The 16,723-nt window shown below is 46.6% G+C and overlaps 1 protein-coding gene and 1 long non-coding RNA gene across 20 annotated transcripts in view; one reads left to right on the top strand and one right to left on the bottom strand.

The window, feature by feature from the left end:
- The first annotated feature begins 5,694 nt into the window (after window positions 1–5,694).
- On the top strand, window positions 5,695–9,809 carry LOC109381742 (uncharacterized). Its single transcript, XR_002123803.1, has 2 exons — window positions 5,695–7,278; window positions 7,965–9,809. It is a non-coding gene; the product is annotated as an uncharacterized LOC109381742 (long non-coding RNA).
- NEDD4L (NEDD4 like E3 ubiquitin protein ligase) overlaps window positions 8,591–16,723 on the bottom strand; it is a 270,127-nt gene continuing 261,994 nt past the window's right edge. For 16 of the 19 annotated variants that reach the window (XM_019640653.1, XM_019640654.1, XM_019640648.1 and 13 more), the window contains one exon: window positions 8,591–13,644. In XM_019640653.1, the coding sequence (XP_019496198.1) occupies window positions 13,542–13,644 (103 nt within the window). In that variant the 3' untranslated portion in view covers window positions 8,591–13,541. The remainder of the gene's footprint in view (window positions 13,645–16,723) is intronic. The other 3 variants (XM_019640655.1, XM_019640652.1, XM_019640642.1) reach the window with 1 other exon arrangement.

Genomic DNA, 16,723 nt, shown 5'->3' with positions numbered 1-16,723 from the left:
TTTTAGTGGCCTCAGACCCCAGAGGCTGTTTGCTGGGAGGCAGCACTGGCCTCCTGTTTGCACAGGTGACAGGTGAGGAAGTGTGACAGTGGTGACAGGGCTCAGACACTTCCACTCTCTTCCCTCTGCAGCCAGGAGCAAGGCTCCAGGGAGCCACATTAGGTAGAATTGAGGCTCATGGCTCCCGAAAGCTGTGCTCTTACTTAATTTGGCTCACTTGGGAGAGTTTTAAATGACGATTGTCTGGGCCTCAGTCCCAGAGATTCTGCTTTAATTGGTTAGGGGTGAAGAAACACCCATCGCCACTTCTGCAGGGCAGACGGAGGAAAGAAGGAGAAACCACGAAAGGCTTTTATTGGAAGTTCCTTAAAGGAAGGAACAGGTCTTGTCAGTTTATCCCCAGATTCTAGCCCATCACGTGGCTCATAAAAGATGTTCCAGAAAGAATAAATAAAAAGCTGAATGGATGATTGAGAAGATGAACTGGAAAGTTTTGAAGACAAATGATAAGATGACCAAATAGTGGGGTGGGAAAATCCAACCAATGGCGGGGTGGGGTGGGTGGGTGAGTGGGCTCTGATTTATTCCCGCCATTTGCTCATTTGCTAACTGGGTAATCTTGGCAAGAAACCACCTCTCTCTGAGCCTTAGTTTTCTCATCTGTAAAGCAAGGGGTATGGAATAAAAAAGAAAAGAAAAGAAAAAGAAAAAAGAAAAAATGTCTAATGCTCTCTGTTTTAAAAATTCTCCCAGTAGATGGTTGCTATGCCTACCTCTGGCATTTGGCCATTTTTCTTGCCACAAGTGTGATGCCAATCCTCTCTGAATTGGCTTCAGCTGGAGAGCAGTTGTCCTTGAGCAAGAACGCCGGGGCCACCAACACGAGGTTGCTTGGTGACAGTTTGTGCAGGGATGAAAGACACCCAGTGTCAGGGGAGAAAGCAGAATGTTTCAGAACATTTTCTGATGCCCATGTAATTCCATGGTGGGTGGATGGGGTGGGGAGGGGGATACAACACAAGCCTGGGGCGTTTTCTTTCTGACGTGAGCGGTAAGTGTGCTGATAGAAACATGGCAACCAAAGCTGGCTGCAGAGACTTAGAACTGTGGAAGTTGACTTTTCCCCTGACCCCGCTCCTCCCAGAATTTCCCAATGCTCTCCAAACAATGCAGGATGGCCGTTCATGTGGAGATGAAGACAAGCTCTCTGTTGACTTGATTTCCAAACCCTGCCTTTTGGAATTGACACAAGAAGAGGGCAAACTGCTGGCCCGGCTTGACCATCCGGTCAGGCGACTCCAACCCCCGTCCCTGCTCCATCTCCTCAAACAGAAGCGATTGAAAGAGACAGCAATAACAAAGATAAAAAGTAGAGCAACATGGGCTTTGGACCCCAAGGCCAACAGGCTTATCGCAAACTGGTCAACTTCTCTCTGTGGCTTCCAGCCCCCAGGGGGACAGACCAAAGCTGCCTTCCTTCCCTGAGACCTGCTCTGCACAGGTCCCTGTGGGTAGGGGCATGACGGACACCTTCAGGGATGCTTTCCCAGTGCTCCGGGTACCCAAAGCCCCAGGTTTGCTGTGGCTTCAGGTGGAGGGAGGCTCTAGCTTGGGAGGGAGGCCTAAATCAACACAAAGGCAGCACTGGGGTTCACAGCACAGGCCCTAAAACCAGACCACTGGTCTCTCTAACAAGCTCTGCGACCTTGGATGAGATTTTTCCATCCTCTCTGTACCTTGTTTTTTTCTATCTGAAAAATGGGAACAATAATGCACCTACCTTGTGTATTGAATTTAGTGCACTAAATCAGTGGTTCTCAGACTTCAACGTGACGAAGCGTCTCCTAGAGAACTTATTTAAATGGCGTTTGTAGGGCCTCATTCCCTGAGAAGCTTTAGGCGAGGGCCCAGGTTTCCTGCTTTTCATCACCATCCCCAGGTGAAACAGATGCAGGTGATCAGCGCTCTCTGGCCCGTGCTGTGCCAGCGTCTCCCACCTGGGCAGCAGGAGGCTGGCTCGACTTGCTCCGTGGGCTGCTTGAGTCTTTGTAGATGGCTTGCGGCTGTGTGCTGGAAAGTTCTCCCTCTTCTTGACAAGTTGATATTTCGAGTTTCCGCTCAAGCCGTATCTCTTCCAGGACAAATTCTTTACCAGACTTTTTGACAGACCTGGACCTCTGGGCAGGGACACAATCCCTAATTTATCATTCCAATATCCATTTTTTATCAATATGAAGCAATCTCATTTGGGGCAAAAACCTCATTTGATGGCAAAAACCTGACCTAAAATAACATGCTATCTACAGTATTTATTCCACTTAGTGTGAATATTAATATGCTTTGCTGTAGAGATACTAACGGGCTCCCCGACAGCGTGCTGACCCAGGCTCTACTAGCAATGTTACATAAGCTATGGGGTATGGAACAGAGTACTTTTATAAAATGCAAGAAAGAAAATCTGCATTCCAAAATGTCCCTGGCCCTGAGGTTTGGATTGTGGATCTGCAGCCCATTTTGTCCTGATTATTGTTTTTCTCCTCTGTCTTGCCATTAAATGAGAACCTCCTAAGGTCAAAGATTTTCCATTTTGCATCCTCAGCATTCAGCACAATGCTTGGCTCAAATAATGATCAATTAGTACTTCTTGAATGAATGAATGAATGAATGCTTTCTAGTAGAGGACACTACCTGTCTGTCTTACTCTCTGTGGCATTCCTTCACACTCCATGACATTAGTGGTAGGCTTTGTAAAATTGACTTCACATGGTTCCTTGGGACCAGGCCTGCAATTGGGTGGGCTGTCCCTAAATTGGGGTGAGTAGGGCCTGGGAAATTTATATTTCAAACAGCTAGACTCTCCCACTCTTCATTGGAGCAGGGCTTTGAAAAAGAGGGAACATTTCTGGGGCATTGGGATGTCTTTAATAAAATAATTTTCCAAGATGTGGGGGATGGGTTGATGCCGTCACCTCTGAGAGCCTCTTTTTCTCTTCCTCCCCCAAGATATAGCTCTACCTGTGTAATATCAAAAATGGGGGATCCCAGACCCTCCCCTCCCAGGCTTGATAAAAGCAAGGACTCCAGGACAGGAAACTGGGCAGGACACCTGGGTAGCTCCCAACCCAGCTGAGCTATTAGAAGACGAGGGGATGGGAAGACTCAGAAATAGTTATGAGACTGAGCTCCCAATGTACATGCTCAATAGCCCCTAGGCCCTTGGGATGTGCTGGGACAATGAAGGAGAACAGCCACATTCCAGGTAAACAGAAATCGGATCATTATGAGACAATTCAAGTCCAAATCTCACACTGTTCCACGTTGCCAATGGCCACGTGCAGAGGTTGCAAACGCCAATGCTAACATGGGCCAGCCAGGTGATGAAAGAAGTCGGCCAGGTGTGACCTGTAGGGAGTGGAGGGGAGTGCGGCAACCTGGAAGGTTTGTGCCTCATTGAAAAAGGGCACCCCCTATTCAGCTCCTGCTGATGGAGGCCAGGTCTTCTAAATCTTCAAGAGAAATTGGAAAAAAACTTGACTTTCAGATGAAATTTTCCTATTGAAAAATTCTGGGAAGGCCAAAAAAAAGTTCATGGGCAGTCAAATTAGGGCCCACCAACCACCATTTTACAACTTTTGTTGCCATACATTCTGGGTGCTGTCCCCTCATCTAATCTAAGCGGGGGACCAATTGTGAATTCCTGAAATTTCCCATCATTCTGAGTTGGGGCGATCCCAGGGAGACGTTGTTATTCTCATCTGCAGCTTCTGCCCCCCGCAAACCAAGAGGCAGAGCAGGCTCACTTCCTCCAGGACCACCTCCCATTCCAGCACCAAGGCCTCTTCCCCACTCTTGGTCAGTAGCTAAAGGAGACGGCTTAGCAGCTACCAGAAATCATTTGCCAGGTGTCTCTGCTGAGATAGCTAAGTGTGGCTCAGACGCCTGGAACCTCCAGGAAAACTGCCATGTCTCGAGAACTCAAGTGTTGCTGACAGGAGGCTCGAAAATTGTGTCTAAAAGGATGAGAAGCAGAGAGAAAAATGGCAATGTGTTTATTTGCAATGTTTTAGGTAACAAGGAGAGTTGGCAGGTGCCTGAACACTCGGGCTAAGGCGGTGTGACTCTTAGCAGATCGTTTTCTGCAGTTTCATTGTCTTTGGCTGACTGTCTCCTTGTTTCCTCGCCAGAGACCCCACGTGACTTTCTTACAGACAATCAACTTGGCCCCTCGGCAGCGTCATGGGGTGGAAGACGCTCATCAGCCTGGCCCATGTTTGATGATTATTCAGGAGCGGACAGAAACAGGAACCAGTGGGTTCCTGTTTCTGTGGGAGCCTGGTTCCTGTTTCTGTCCACAACCTCCAAGCTCACCATACGCAGCAGCTTCACCCCATTTCCCAGGCACCTATCCTGTTCCTTTTAATACATCTTTACGGAGCACCCAAGGCACAGAGAGCACCGCTGTAACCCTATGCTTGCAGGTTGCCTGTGGTGACGTACAGGAAGGAACAAACAGCCACAACAAGAGGCAGAAAGGGGCAAAGCACTGTAGTTTCAGAGGAGGGAGGGAACTTCATTTGGTGGGAAGAAATCAGGAAAGGCTTCCTGGCGAAGGTGACATCTGAGACGGGCTCTGAGATGGGGGTAGATTAGGACGTGTGGGAAGGTCCCTCACTCCTCGTGGATAGAACAGTATGAGCAAAGGCAAAAAGGTAAATAGAAGGGGTGTGATGGGGGGATGGTCTATTTGAGTGAACTTGGGGCACGGAGGGCAAGTGATCAGGATCCTGCATGAAGGGCTTGGAACGCCTGGCGAAGGGGTTTGGATTTTCATTAGTCAACACTGGCAGCCTTTGAAGCATTTCTGCAGGGGAATTTGGTGACTCGAGTCAGGCTACACCCGTGGCTGTGTGCACACTGGGTTGCACATTGGGAGAGGAACAAAGTGGGGTGTGCGCTCAGGAGATTATTGTCCAGACCAAGGAGGTTCTGGAAGCTAGCTTAAGGGCTGGGGCTTCAAGGTGAAGCGTGTAGAGCAAGAGAATGAATGGCTCAAGGTCACAGGGTCCTTGAGGTTCCTGGGTCCCCCCAAGGCAGGTATGACCATTGCTCTTTGCATGTCGCCAGCCATGGGTATTTCCCAATGCTGTGTCTCTCCAGCCCCCACAGCTAATATTTGTCTCCTATTGATCTGGTTTCCAGCCTGTTACTTTTTAACTGGAATTGGGGTTCAAAGGCCTGAGTTTTGTTTAAACACTTGTTACATTGTGGGGGGAGTATGTCCCCCTGATAATCTCAACTGATGAACAAGCAAGGATCTTCTACGTAAATATAGATGGCAGAGGAGGTGGGGCCAGAGGGGAATACAGTTGAGTGAGGTCCAGGAAGGGGGATTGAGGTTGGGGGTGAGGGGTGATGACAGGGAGTGAGAGGACACCCTCCCTGCAACTGGCAGAAGGGCTCTCAGAATTTGTAAGATAGCTAAATAACTAGACTTCAAAAGACAAACCCCAAACCCGAACTTTCTGCCACAAATACTATTAAATGTAAGTTAACATCTTAAATCCTTTATCAAACAGAAACTTTAAAAAGTACACCACCATCCTGGAGAGCCATAAAGTTCTTGGAATCCAGCCCTCACTGGACTCTCTTCAATTGGGCAGATACATTTGTGTTGCCCTGGAAGGTAACTGGAGAAAAAGAGGTACAAGCTTGTGAGGGTGCAGAGAGCCAGACAATCCCCATGAAGAGCATCTTCACTCCAGGGTTTTTAGGCCCTTACTCTGGCTCAAGGGCTTCTCCTGAATTTTGAGGAAGACAAGGCGACAGTCAAAGGGAGTGGTGGGCTCTGGCCCTGACTAGGAAGGGACAAAATTTCCTGCAGGTGGTTGCCAAGATTTGTCCCCCGACCGGGATGTGTTCCTAGAGGGCGATTTAAGCTCTTAAATTGTTTTGGTGTCGTCTCCATCCAGATCTTCAAGATGCTGAGAGAGGCTGTCTGGGGCAGTAGGGCCCTCATGCACCCAGCACCCCCTCTGTGCCCTCTCCCCACCCTGAGGCTGAGGGTGCTGGGCTGTCTCCCTCCATGCGGAGGTTTAGGGAATGAAACCAGCTTCATGTGCTTGCAGGGCTTTCTGACGGAAGTGGAAGCAGGAAGATCAGGCCTGCTGGTCCTGTCCCAGGGCTTAGCTCTGCCAGGAGTGGCCTCGAGGCTGAGGGTGTCTGCTGCTGTCCCAAGTGGGGCGGTTAGTGGCCCTCCTTTCAATCTTGGCTTAGTGATGGGCAGCCCCTCTGCTGAAGACAAGCCCTGGACAGAGGAGACAGAGTGCATGAGGTCATGCAGCACCCACGGCCCCACAGGGGCAGAGTGAGAAGCTGATCACGCCTCCCCATGGGCCTCCAGGTCCCAGGAATGAGGCACCCATGGTTGTCACCTTTTTGGGTATCTGCAGGGGAGGGTGGGGTTACCCTGGCAGTTCCTGAAAAAACAGGTGAGGACAAATTCTGGTCACATGTGGAGCGATCAAGGGCAAGAACCCAGGACTCTCACGGCCCAGGCCCTTCTGGGTCAAATGTTCTCGATGGTGTGATTTGAGCTTGAGGAGCCCTGGGCATGTAGCAGAGCAGTCTTCTACCTTCAGCTTGTCTCTTGGTTCAGTCTGGATAGGGCCGAGCAGGACTGAAAGCTGTTTACTTCCTAATTCTGGGAACTGTTCATAGAACTCTCACAAGAGGGTATGGCTCAGACATTGCCCAAATGTGTAATTTCCCTTTAATCACCTTCAGCGCCTAGTCTTGTTTGTTTGGGTGGGGTGCTCTGTGTGCCCTACACGCCCTCCAGGCTCATTTGTCTGCAAATTAGCTTTTCCCTTGGAGCAAAAACAGGCTTTGCCAAGCACTGGGGTGCGGTGAGGTGAGCAGAACACTTTGGGAGGAAGCCTGCGCCCTCTCCTCCCACCATCTCAACCCCGAGTCGCTCTCTCTGTGGCTGCTCGGTACAACGGAGCCATGCACGAAGGCGGCAGAAGTGCAAATGAGGTGCCCCCTCAACGCGTGTGAAAGCACAACCGAAATGGCAAGTTTCGGGGGGCACCTTGCCGACGACGGGATTAAGTTAGAACAGCCAGCTCAAACTTCAAGATCTAGTCCTGCAGGTGAACATGGCGGAGCTGGGCTCTGCCCGCGAGTGGGCCTGGGTGAGGTTGAGTCACATGGGCAGTCTGTAATCCTCCCCTGAAGCACTGAACCCCGGAGGGTGCCTTGAAGAGGGCCCCAGCTAAGGTGAGATGTCACTCGGCCTAAAGGCAGAGAGGCGCTCTCCACCACTAACCTGTGACCTGTATGACTTGGCAGTCCAGTTGGGAACATGGCCAGGACCCACCTGGGGGAAGGGAAGGAGGTGCATGGGCAGCATGGGGGCCCTGGTTGGGGGAGGGGCTGGGGCTGGGCAGGAAGAGATAGGCTGATTGGGGCTCGTTTACCTTTTATGGGTCTAGCCTGAGGTCTGCTCTAAGAAGGAAGGAATCTTCTCACCCTCCTCAGTCCCCACCAGCAGGTGGCCCCAGGGTGGTGACAGGGTGGTGAATTCTACATCTGATGGGAGTCTGTGCTCTCTTCATGTGCTTTCCTGCCCAATTCAAGTCCTACAAATACTTGCTTAGAGATCCCACTGCCTGATCACTCTGCAAAAGCAGTTTTGAGAAGTGTTCTTTCGCAGGTGAGGGTGCACCCAAGGGATCGCTCGGCAAGTGGCTTTTGCATCCTTACGTCCCGGGATCCCTTTGAATGTTGTCGCCAGAGTCAACCATGGGAATCAGAGTCCCCGGAGACCCACACTCACCACTTTCATGGGGGGCTTTAAAATTTCACAGCAAGTTCAGAGCTGGTTAACCTAGCAACTGTGTAAATGAGGTATAATCATTTATTCCCTGATTTTATTAATTCCACCATTTGTGTTTTTCTCTAAGGGAGAACATATGAAAGCTCACAGCGGCTCTGACACCTTTCCAGCGAGATACATCCACCGCTAATCAACAAAGACAAGTCACAAGAAATCAAGGACTAAATTGTGTCCTGCTTGGATGTTAGCTCCTGGCAGTGCCTGAGGGGCTAGGTCAAGGCCATCAAAGAGGAGGCTTAGAATTCCAGGAAAAGGCAAAAAACGTTGAGGAGTCTGTGAGTTTTCCCAGAAGATGGACACAAGATCTGGATTCTGACAGCCCTTCTTCTGAGAACCACTGTGGGCTTCATGACAGAATCTTGTCAACTCATAAATTGAGCCACAGTCAGGTCAAGGCTAGAAAAAGGCCTTTGCAGAGATGGATTTGTATAGGCTGTAACGTGTTCAATCAAGTCATCAGTTCTCGAGTTTAATAAAAAGACAGATGGATAAGATTAGATGTGCATCCCGTTAAGCTTAAGCCGTGTGTTTTGGGGAGACTTGAATGATGTTTTTAAAGGTGGGGAATTTTTAGGGAGATGAAGGAAACCCACATACTATGACTCTACAGGTACTTAACCCACCGACACCAGGTGATACCTTCACGAACAAGCTTGAAAACCAGACAACCCATCATACTTGATGTAGAAAATGTTCCAGCTTCCATAATTCTTTATTAAATATTTGACAAGTTGCATCACTTCTTTACAACGACTTCATTTTGTCACATTGCTCTTTTGCTGTCAGGAAAACAATCTACAATTTCTCAAGAAAAATGAAAAGCCAAAAGGATTTATTCTTAAACAAAACGTTTTCTGTGTTGTATCAAATTCAACCAGTTTAAAGCTACTCTGGATTGTGAAAATGAGCATTGTCCATAGGTTGTCTTTAAAAAAATTTCAAAGCAGTTTGGTTTCTAATCACCATATCAAATAGTACTTGGCTTTATATTAGGAGGTGGGTTTATAATAAAAAGTTATGAAACATTGAGAATTCATTTGGAATGCTTGAAACTCTTTTCACCTTAAAAGTCACTGTTTTTTCATGTTTCATTTGACAATAGATCCTGAATTAAGAAATGACAGCATATTAACATCATCTTCGGGGGGTTCTCTCAGGCTCCGGGGGTCTGAATTCTCAGGAAACAGCTTGGAGCAAACTGTAGGAGAGACTAAACTCTCACTCCCTTTCAAAACCAGATTACTCAAGAAAGGTGTAAAAATGCTATACAAATATACACGTATATATTTGGACAGCATATGGACGTATATATGTATATATATTACATACATAGTAGTAGAGAAAGAACAAAGTTATGCAAAGGATACCGTGACAATCTAGGTGAAATCAGTCTGAGTAGGAGGGATGACCTGGCTTCTACTGGAACACAGAGGTTCGCAGACACAGGGAGATGGTCACGAGAAAGGCTTTTGATGCACTGATACAAGGTTGAGAACGCAGTACACAGAGGTCTGTGGCCAGTGCGGTTAGATTCCTATTGTTACTCCTCACAAACAGACTAACCAACAAAAAGACATGCATTTTAAACATGCGTTGCTTTGCGTGTAACACCTTTAACCAAAGATGACATCTCATGAAAGGTTTTCTTGGAAAACCTCATACACACACACACACACACACACACAAACACACACACACACACAAACACAGAAAGCTCTCCTTTTCTATAAAACATTACACAAAGCTCATGTCCTGATGCTACGGCATTCTCTGACACACCGAAAACACTCTGGGGTGTGTGTGTGGTGTGTGTGTGGGTGGATGGGTGAGCAAGTGTATATACACTGTTCATTAAGGCTTAGAGAAATTAAAAAAAGTGGTCCAAAGTATATCACATTTTCTTCCCAGTTTTAAAATCTAAAGTACAAAGAGGAGTTCATAAGGATTTTTTAAAACACATCTCAAACCTGAAATTGGCAGTTTTTGACATGACTGATCGGGATGTACCCCAGATCCTGAATGAGACAGAGGTAGTGCATGATCTCCTGGGGGGTCAGGAAGGGAACAGCTCAGGCAGTAACCCTGAACAGCAGCACCCCCTACTGGCAAGGCAGAGCATGACACCAGACAGCAGGCCCCTCCCCTCCCTGTCAGTAAGGCGTCCAGAATCAGGGTGAGGAGGAAAGAAGCAAAGAAAGCTAGCACACACAGTGGGCGGGGCTAGAGAATTGATTAACCCAGGCTGTCTCTATAGATTTTAAAATTTCAGAACAAGACTTAGGAAAATGCTAGTCAAATGTTCAACAGTTAGTAATTTACTACACATGAACTTGGCTTTCAAGAGAGACAATTTAAATCTGGCGAGATCAAACAGCAAGCAATGGTACATGCTGTCTATTTTAACAATGTGAGATGCAGAAAGTGGTTCAAATATTTTGCTAACCGTTTCTCAGAATCTGTCACTGCATCCTTATGTGGGAGAAATAACCCATGTCAGGTCGCTTTACCTCCTTCGTCATCTGACCTTAGGGAATACCTGACGTCAGCTACCAAAACTCAAAGAAGCATCTTACATTCCTGTGATGTGGTAGAGGATTGGTTACAGAAAAGTGAATAATGGAAAACGTTTTGGGGTGGGGGAGTGGGGACAGAATGTGAAGAGAGCCCTGAAGCTGAACACAACTGCCAAACAGACAAACGCCTCCTTGTTTCCGTTCCCGAGGCAGCAGGTAGAAAAGCAGCACACCACCTGAAGCTAATCCCACTGGGCTGACTTTCCAAATTTATCGTCAGGCCAACGAGGGGCAGGAAGAGAAGTATCCAGGACCCACAGAAAGCTGTGACAACGGGCGTCAAAAGACCTCCAACAACAAACAGTGTGGAAACTCTGGAACTGGCTTCGTAACCTCATGGCAAACTGGCCAATAAGAACGATACCTTCTTCCGGGAGCTGGAAAAAAAACTGGATTCAAGCAATTTCTAAAACAGAGCTATAGAGGCCCTAAACTTCAGAGTAGTGTCACTGCTAAGGAGAACAAGAAAAGGGTACACTGCCTCTGCCCCCAAGCCGGCTGACCAGAGCCAACGGAGGCCCAAGGAATGACCCACCAGTCTGCTCTCACACAGCACCTTTCTTGCTGCCATCTGTCATCATGCCTTGAAGATGATGGAGAATGGTCATCAGGATTTAGAGAAAACAAGATTATAGGACTATTTTCAACCAAGGGTAAAACACAGAATTGTTGAGAGCTAGAGAACCTTATTTGGCTTAAAAAAAAAAAGCCAAAAACAAACCCCAAACCCAGCACTCTTTAGCTGTCATTGAAATCAGATATTAAGGGACAGATGAACAGAGCTGTCATTCTCAATTACTGCCTTTCAAGTATTCACTAGGGGTGTATTTCCATAATTCTCATCTGTTCCTGGCATAGAAATTACCTTAGGATGGTTTCTCCTTTCCTATTTTCAATACTTTGCCTAATGTGTATTTAACAAATATTCTGATTTTGAATATGCAGCCTTAAAACAACAAAAGAACCCCAGTTCTTATGTTAGAACCACTGGATGTCCTCCTCTACAGTCACATGATCACTTCAGAACCCAGCCAGGCTTTCGCATGAGTCTTCAAAAGAAAGCTGACCCTGGAGCAGGAGGGGCTGCAACACGGGGGTTTTTGCCCAAGACATTTGTTACATTGACCACAGCGAAAAAAAATCCCACCAACAGATAAAAAATAAGGAGCAATACTGTTTTTTTCTCTAACTACTCAACAGCTAAGTTTTCTGATCACTATTAGAGATTTTAAAATCGATATAAAAAGGGAGTCAATCCTAAGCTCTGTAGAAATTCGCCTTCTTCTAGACACCTCAGATCTCCGCACCCCTTCAGAGAACTCATTTACAACCACAAACATTCACGGCTTCTCACGAGCCACCACAATGGAATTTCTTACACCAACATGTCCTTTTTTTACGGAACAAATGCAGGGCCTGAAACTACCATGTTTTGTCTTATTTATGGCTGGCAAGAGATCAAATCTCTAGTGTCCCCTAACTACCACGACAGAGTCTAGGACAACACAGGTTAAAGAGGACAGCAGGGTGGCTGACCTCCCACAGTGCCTCAGGCGTTCTCTCAAGACACGACACAACTCCACAATAAAGAATCACAAGCGGCAAAGAATCAAACTGCACAGACACCCCTGATTCCCTGCCTCGACCAGCTTAACGGCCTGACCGCAGCGAGGTGAATGTCTTCACGCTCACTGTTAACCTAGCAAACGACAGACACAGCTCAGGCAACACATGGTATTGAAGCATGCAACATGTCACAGGTAACAAAACCGGTTTGAGTAAGTGCATATTAAATTCATCTTTGCGTAGAAATCACAAAACGGTTGGCGAGGACGGGTCTGTAGGCTCAGCTTTACAGCTAGGTTTTATACACCAGCAGCCAGGTTCACTATCGACAGATATTGCACCAGAAAGACGTGTGCAGGGAGGAGAGGAACTAATCATCACATTTAATGTCTACGATAAAAACCAAACCAAACCAAAACAACACATACACAAAACCAGGGATGACCTCCATGTAGTACATAAAGTGCCTTCAGAGTTGGTGCAGTTAGAACAAACATTGGTTATTTAGCGATTGGCGAACATGTACAAACAGGAGACGAAACAGTTCTGGTTTTCCACAGTTTCAAATCAAGTGCTGCCAAGTTTCATTCAAATGTCTCTACTACGAACAGCAAAGGGGGAAATATAATAAAAGAACGACTGTACAGCATCAGGAAGGGTGAAGTAATTTCTCTATGAGAAACGACAGCCCAACCCTGTCTCAAATGTGAGAGCACACGTAATTATTTCTAAGGAATAATGGTGTGATGCCTTCAAGTCGACACAAAATTTGCCATGCTATGGTACAATTCTCCCAGCCTGTAGCTATTATGCTAAATTTGTACAAAAAAAAATGCAATATCCACTTTGTTTTCATTCTCTCTGAGTATGGAAAAAATTATCATTACGCCTAATGTTATATTTTAGTCTCTCAAATTACTTGTAAGAAGGTTTTTGTGGACAAAAATCAGCTTTTCAATTCTAATACAGTCCAAGGTAGGGTGTCAATGTACTTCAAAAATAAAAATGTCACGGACATTAAACCTGGTATGAAATTCAAATACAAAAAAAAAAAAAAAAGCTCACTTTTCCAAGTACACGAGACATCTTTAATTGTAATGAAATGAAATCGGAAAATCGGTCTAAATCATTGGAAAGAGTAAACATGAGTTGTAATACTATACCTGTAGGGTGATTAATTCCATTCATTGTCATTATAAAGTATGTAAAATATTTATTAAGGGCTTTGCCTACAGAGGCACAACATAAATAGAATAAGTCCTCCTGAAATGTAATTAGTGTACACATCAACCAGTTGATAATTCGCGATGGAAAATAATGCAGGAACGCGGCCTGGGACTGGGTTCCCACGTCTGAACTTGGGCAAGTCCCAGGCGAAGGCTCTGCTCCAGGAGCCAGGCTGTGCAACGGGCTCTTCTGCCACTGTCTCTGCAAAGTCTGTTAGGCAAATTCGAAAGTGCAAGCAGGACTTGCTCAACCGACAACTACTCCCGGGCAGGGGGCGCTTAATCCACCCCCTCAAATCCTTGAGCATTTTCCACTGCCATGAGAAGTTTCTCTCGTAAATCTTCGAAGGTTTCATATGGAGGTAAGTCAAGGCGATTAAAGCTGCAACGGTAATAAAAGTGTGTAGGTAAAAAGCCATTATTATTATTACCCTTTAGTTATAACAGCGTTTCCTAGATTTGGTTAAGGGGGCGGCAGCATGTGGTGTTGGAGCAAGAGCATGGAAATGTCTTAACCAAATCCTGATTATCAAAAAATAAATCCCAGCGATGAAACCGTGCTCACCACTTAGGCTATGGAGCCTGTGGAGGTAAGAATTTTCTAATAGTCCATGAGACCTCTCTACTACAGCAGGATGTCGATCCTGGAAAAATCCTGCCGGGGACGGAGACACAAAAGGAAGGTAACTGACATACACTCCCAGGTTTCAAAACCCTTGAAACACAAGAGAACGTATGCATCAGGTCTCGCGGATGAATGGAGGCTGGATCATTTTCTAACACTCTCCACCACTCTCACTTATCAGGCCGTGAGCCAAGTGCTTTTCCATGTAGTCAATCCTTTTGTTTCTGCCGCAGGCCTAGGAGAGGGGTCATGTTTTCTCTGTTCGGCAGATGTGGGTGCCTGAAGCACAGGGGGTTCAGGTCACTGTGCTGAGTTCTCACCCTGGTAGCACGGTAGAGTCAAGATGCTAGTGCTAAGGTATTTCCTCCAACCACAGGCAGGGAAAGAATCGACATTTGGAGCGAAAAGCTGCATTTTCACAAAACCTAAAGAGCTGGAGGCTTTGTTCAAGGGTGTTACACATCACCCTGGTGGTGGTGAGGCCTTCAGACAAGGAAGCACACTTATCTAAGAAAGCAAGTTCCAATTCTGGCTCGGCCACTGGCCAGGTGTGTGACCTCAGGCAAGTCACCTCCCTCTCTGAATCTGTCTGCTCTTCTGTGAAATGGGGAAACTGCTTGCAGGGTACAAAAGGGTCGAATCAGAACGTAGGTCAAGTGTGCCTGGCACACAGCAAATGCCCAAAGATGGTGACTGAGCACTATTATCATTCATTCACCATTCACTGAGTGCCCGCATGGGGCGCAAAGACTTAGAGCCCCTCACAGAATTCATGGCCGTGGGGGTGGACTGCTGGCGTGTACCTGCCATGACAATGGCCATACACCCTTGCCACAGCTAATGATTTAATAAGAGCTAACGTTCAGGGAGCATTTAACCCATGCATTGTTAGATACTTTTCATTTATTGCCTCATTAAATCTTAGCCATCACCTTGTAAGGCAGATAATGCTTCACCCTTGTTTTATAGAGGAGATATTCGAGGCACAGAGAGGTCAGGTAACTTGTTCAAGATCACACAGTAAGCAGTACAGCCAGGATTCAGTCCAAACCTGAACCTCCAACCACTGTTTGCCTTGTGCCTCAGCATTTAAAACTGCTTCCTCCCGGCACTGACTTACGGTGCCAAGTTTTAAAAGCTAATGATTATCAGTGGCAGTAAAGAAATAGACACATGTCCATTGCGGGCCTTTGAACAACCTCTTAAATGTTTAATAAGAGACACTGAGCTCTCAGGTTTCTTAACTGTCACTAAACATCAAAAGACATAGCCGAGAATAACACTGCCTCTCAAACTGGAGTTCTCAGGTACCCAGGGATACTAGAAGTAGTTTTAACTTTTTGGTTTTTATTTTGATAATAATCTCGAGTATTATTTTACCAGTACTAACTACTCCACGTCTGCAGACCACACTGAAAAGAGCTATTCACAGAAGGTGACTTTAGTTTTAAGTTTAAGTTGGTATTTCACAGTCCAGGGCCTGCAATCCCTATGGGGTCTGGAGATGCATTCTTGGGGGTCTGTGACTTTTTCCCCCCTTGAATATGACCCATTTTTTATAAATGCTATGACAATGATTTGAGTTGAATCACATAAAGTGTTTAGGACAATGCCAGGAACATACTAGGTGCTTAGTAAGTGTTAGTTACTGTGACTGCTGAGGTCAGGGGGCTGGGGTCTGGCTGTGGCCTGCCACTAACTAACTGTGTGACCTCATTAGCCTCAGTGGGCTTCCGTGTCTTCACGTGGAAGGTGTGAGGGCCAAATGATTTTGAGTCGGTCTCAAAGAGCAGGGAGGTCTGTGATTCTCAGTAAAGTATAATTTTAAACATCCAAGCAGTGGCCTTTGCTAGGAAAACAAAATAAAGCCTTTTAAATATCAGACACTCAATAATTCCATCTGAGAGGTTTATGGAAAGTACCCTACAGAAAGAACCAGATCACCCAGCTCTTGTTCTCCTGGTAAATCAGGTTTGCATTTTGATGCTTAACTGTGTATTTTACATTTTCATAAAGCGTGGAGGAAATCACACACACACACACACACACACACACACACACACGTTTGGCTAAATCTGATTGTGGAACTGTTGCTATGAAGCAGCCACCCAAGCTCCGATTTCCTACATTATAGTACGAACCAGGTTCAGGCTGGGGACAGAGCCACACGGCAGAGAAAACAGAGCAAGTCCCACCCCTGACAGCCAGGGCTGCTTGCAATGAGCCCTCCTCCTGGCCAGGTGGCAGTTAGTTTGGGGAGAGCATCATTGGGAAACCTCCTTGGTTGCTTTATTTCTATGACACACAGAGAAGAAAAGAGCCCATTGGGTAACCTTCCCCCTGTAGGTAGGCCTTTGTCCTTCCGAGGAGAGAGCAGTGCTTTTAAACCCTCGCTGTCTGCCTGAACCATCTGGAGAACTCTGAAAATCCCACGGCCCAGGCCACTCACCAGACCAACTACGTCCACACCTCTGAGGGCGGGACGCTGGCATCACTATTTTTTTAGATCTAGTGTCGTGGTTAGATTGCAGATTCTCATTGCAGTAGGTCCAAGTTCAAATCCTGTGATTTGGGAGTCTGTGAACAGTGGGATCCTGGGCAAGCTTTCTCCTAGCCCATGGGAATGAGAATCTTACACCATAAGGCTGCCATAAAGATTAAAGAGTGCCTGGCCCGTGGACGACGGCTGTGCCTGGTCATTTGGTTCTTACCTCTATTTCTCATTATCAGACTATGGGTTTGGGCATTGTCCATCAATCCCCAGTCCTATGCTCAGCTCAGTGACAGCTGCCTTTCCAACCAAGGCTATCACAACCCAGAAAAACTCCAGTGGAGT

The sequence above is a fragment of the Hipposideros armiger genome, unplaced genomic scaffold, assembly GCF_001890085.2.
Source record: "Hipposideros armiger isolate ML-2016 unplaced genomic scaffold, ASM189008v1 scaffold_52, whole genome shotgun sequence".
Taxonomy (NCBI): Eukaryota; Metazoa; Chordata; class Mammalia; order Chiroptera; family Hipposideridae; genus Hipposideros; species Hipposideros armiger.
Note: the sequence above shows the minus strand (reverse complement) of the source record. Positions and strands in the feature narration are given on the sequence as shown.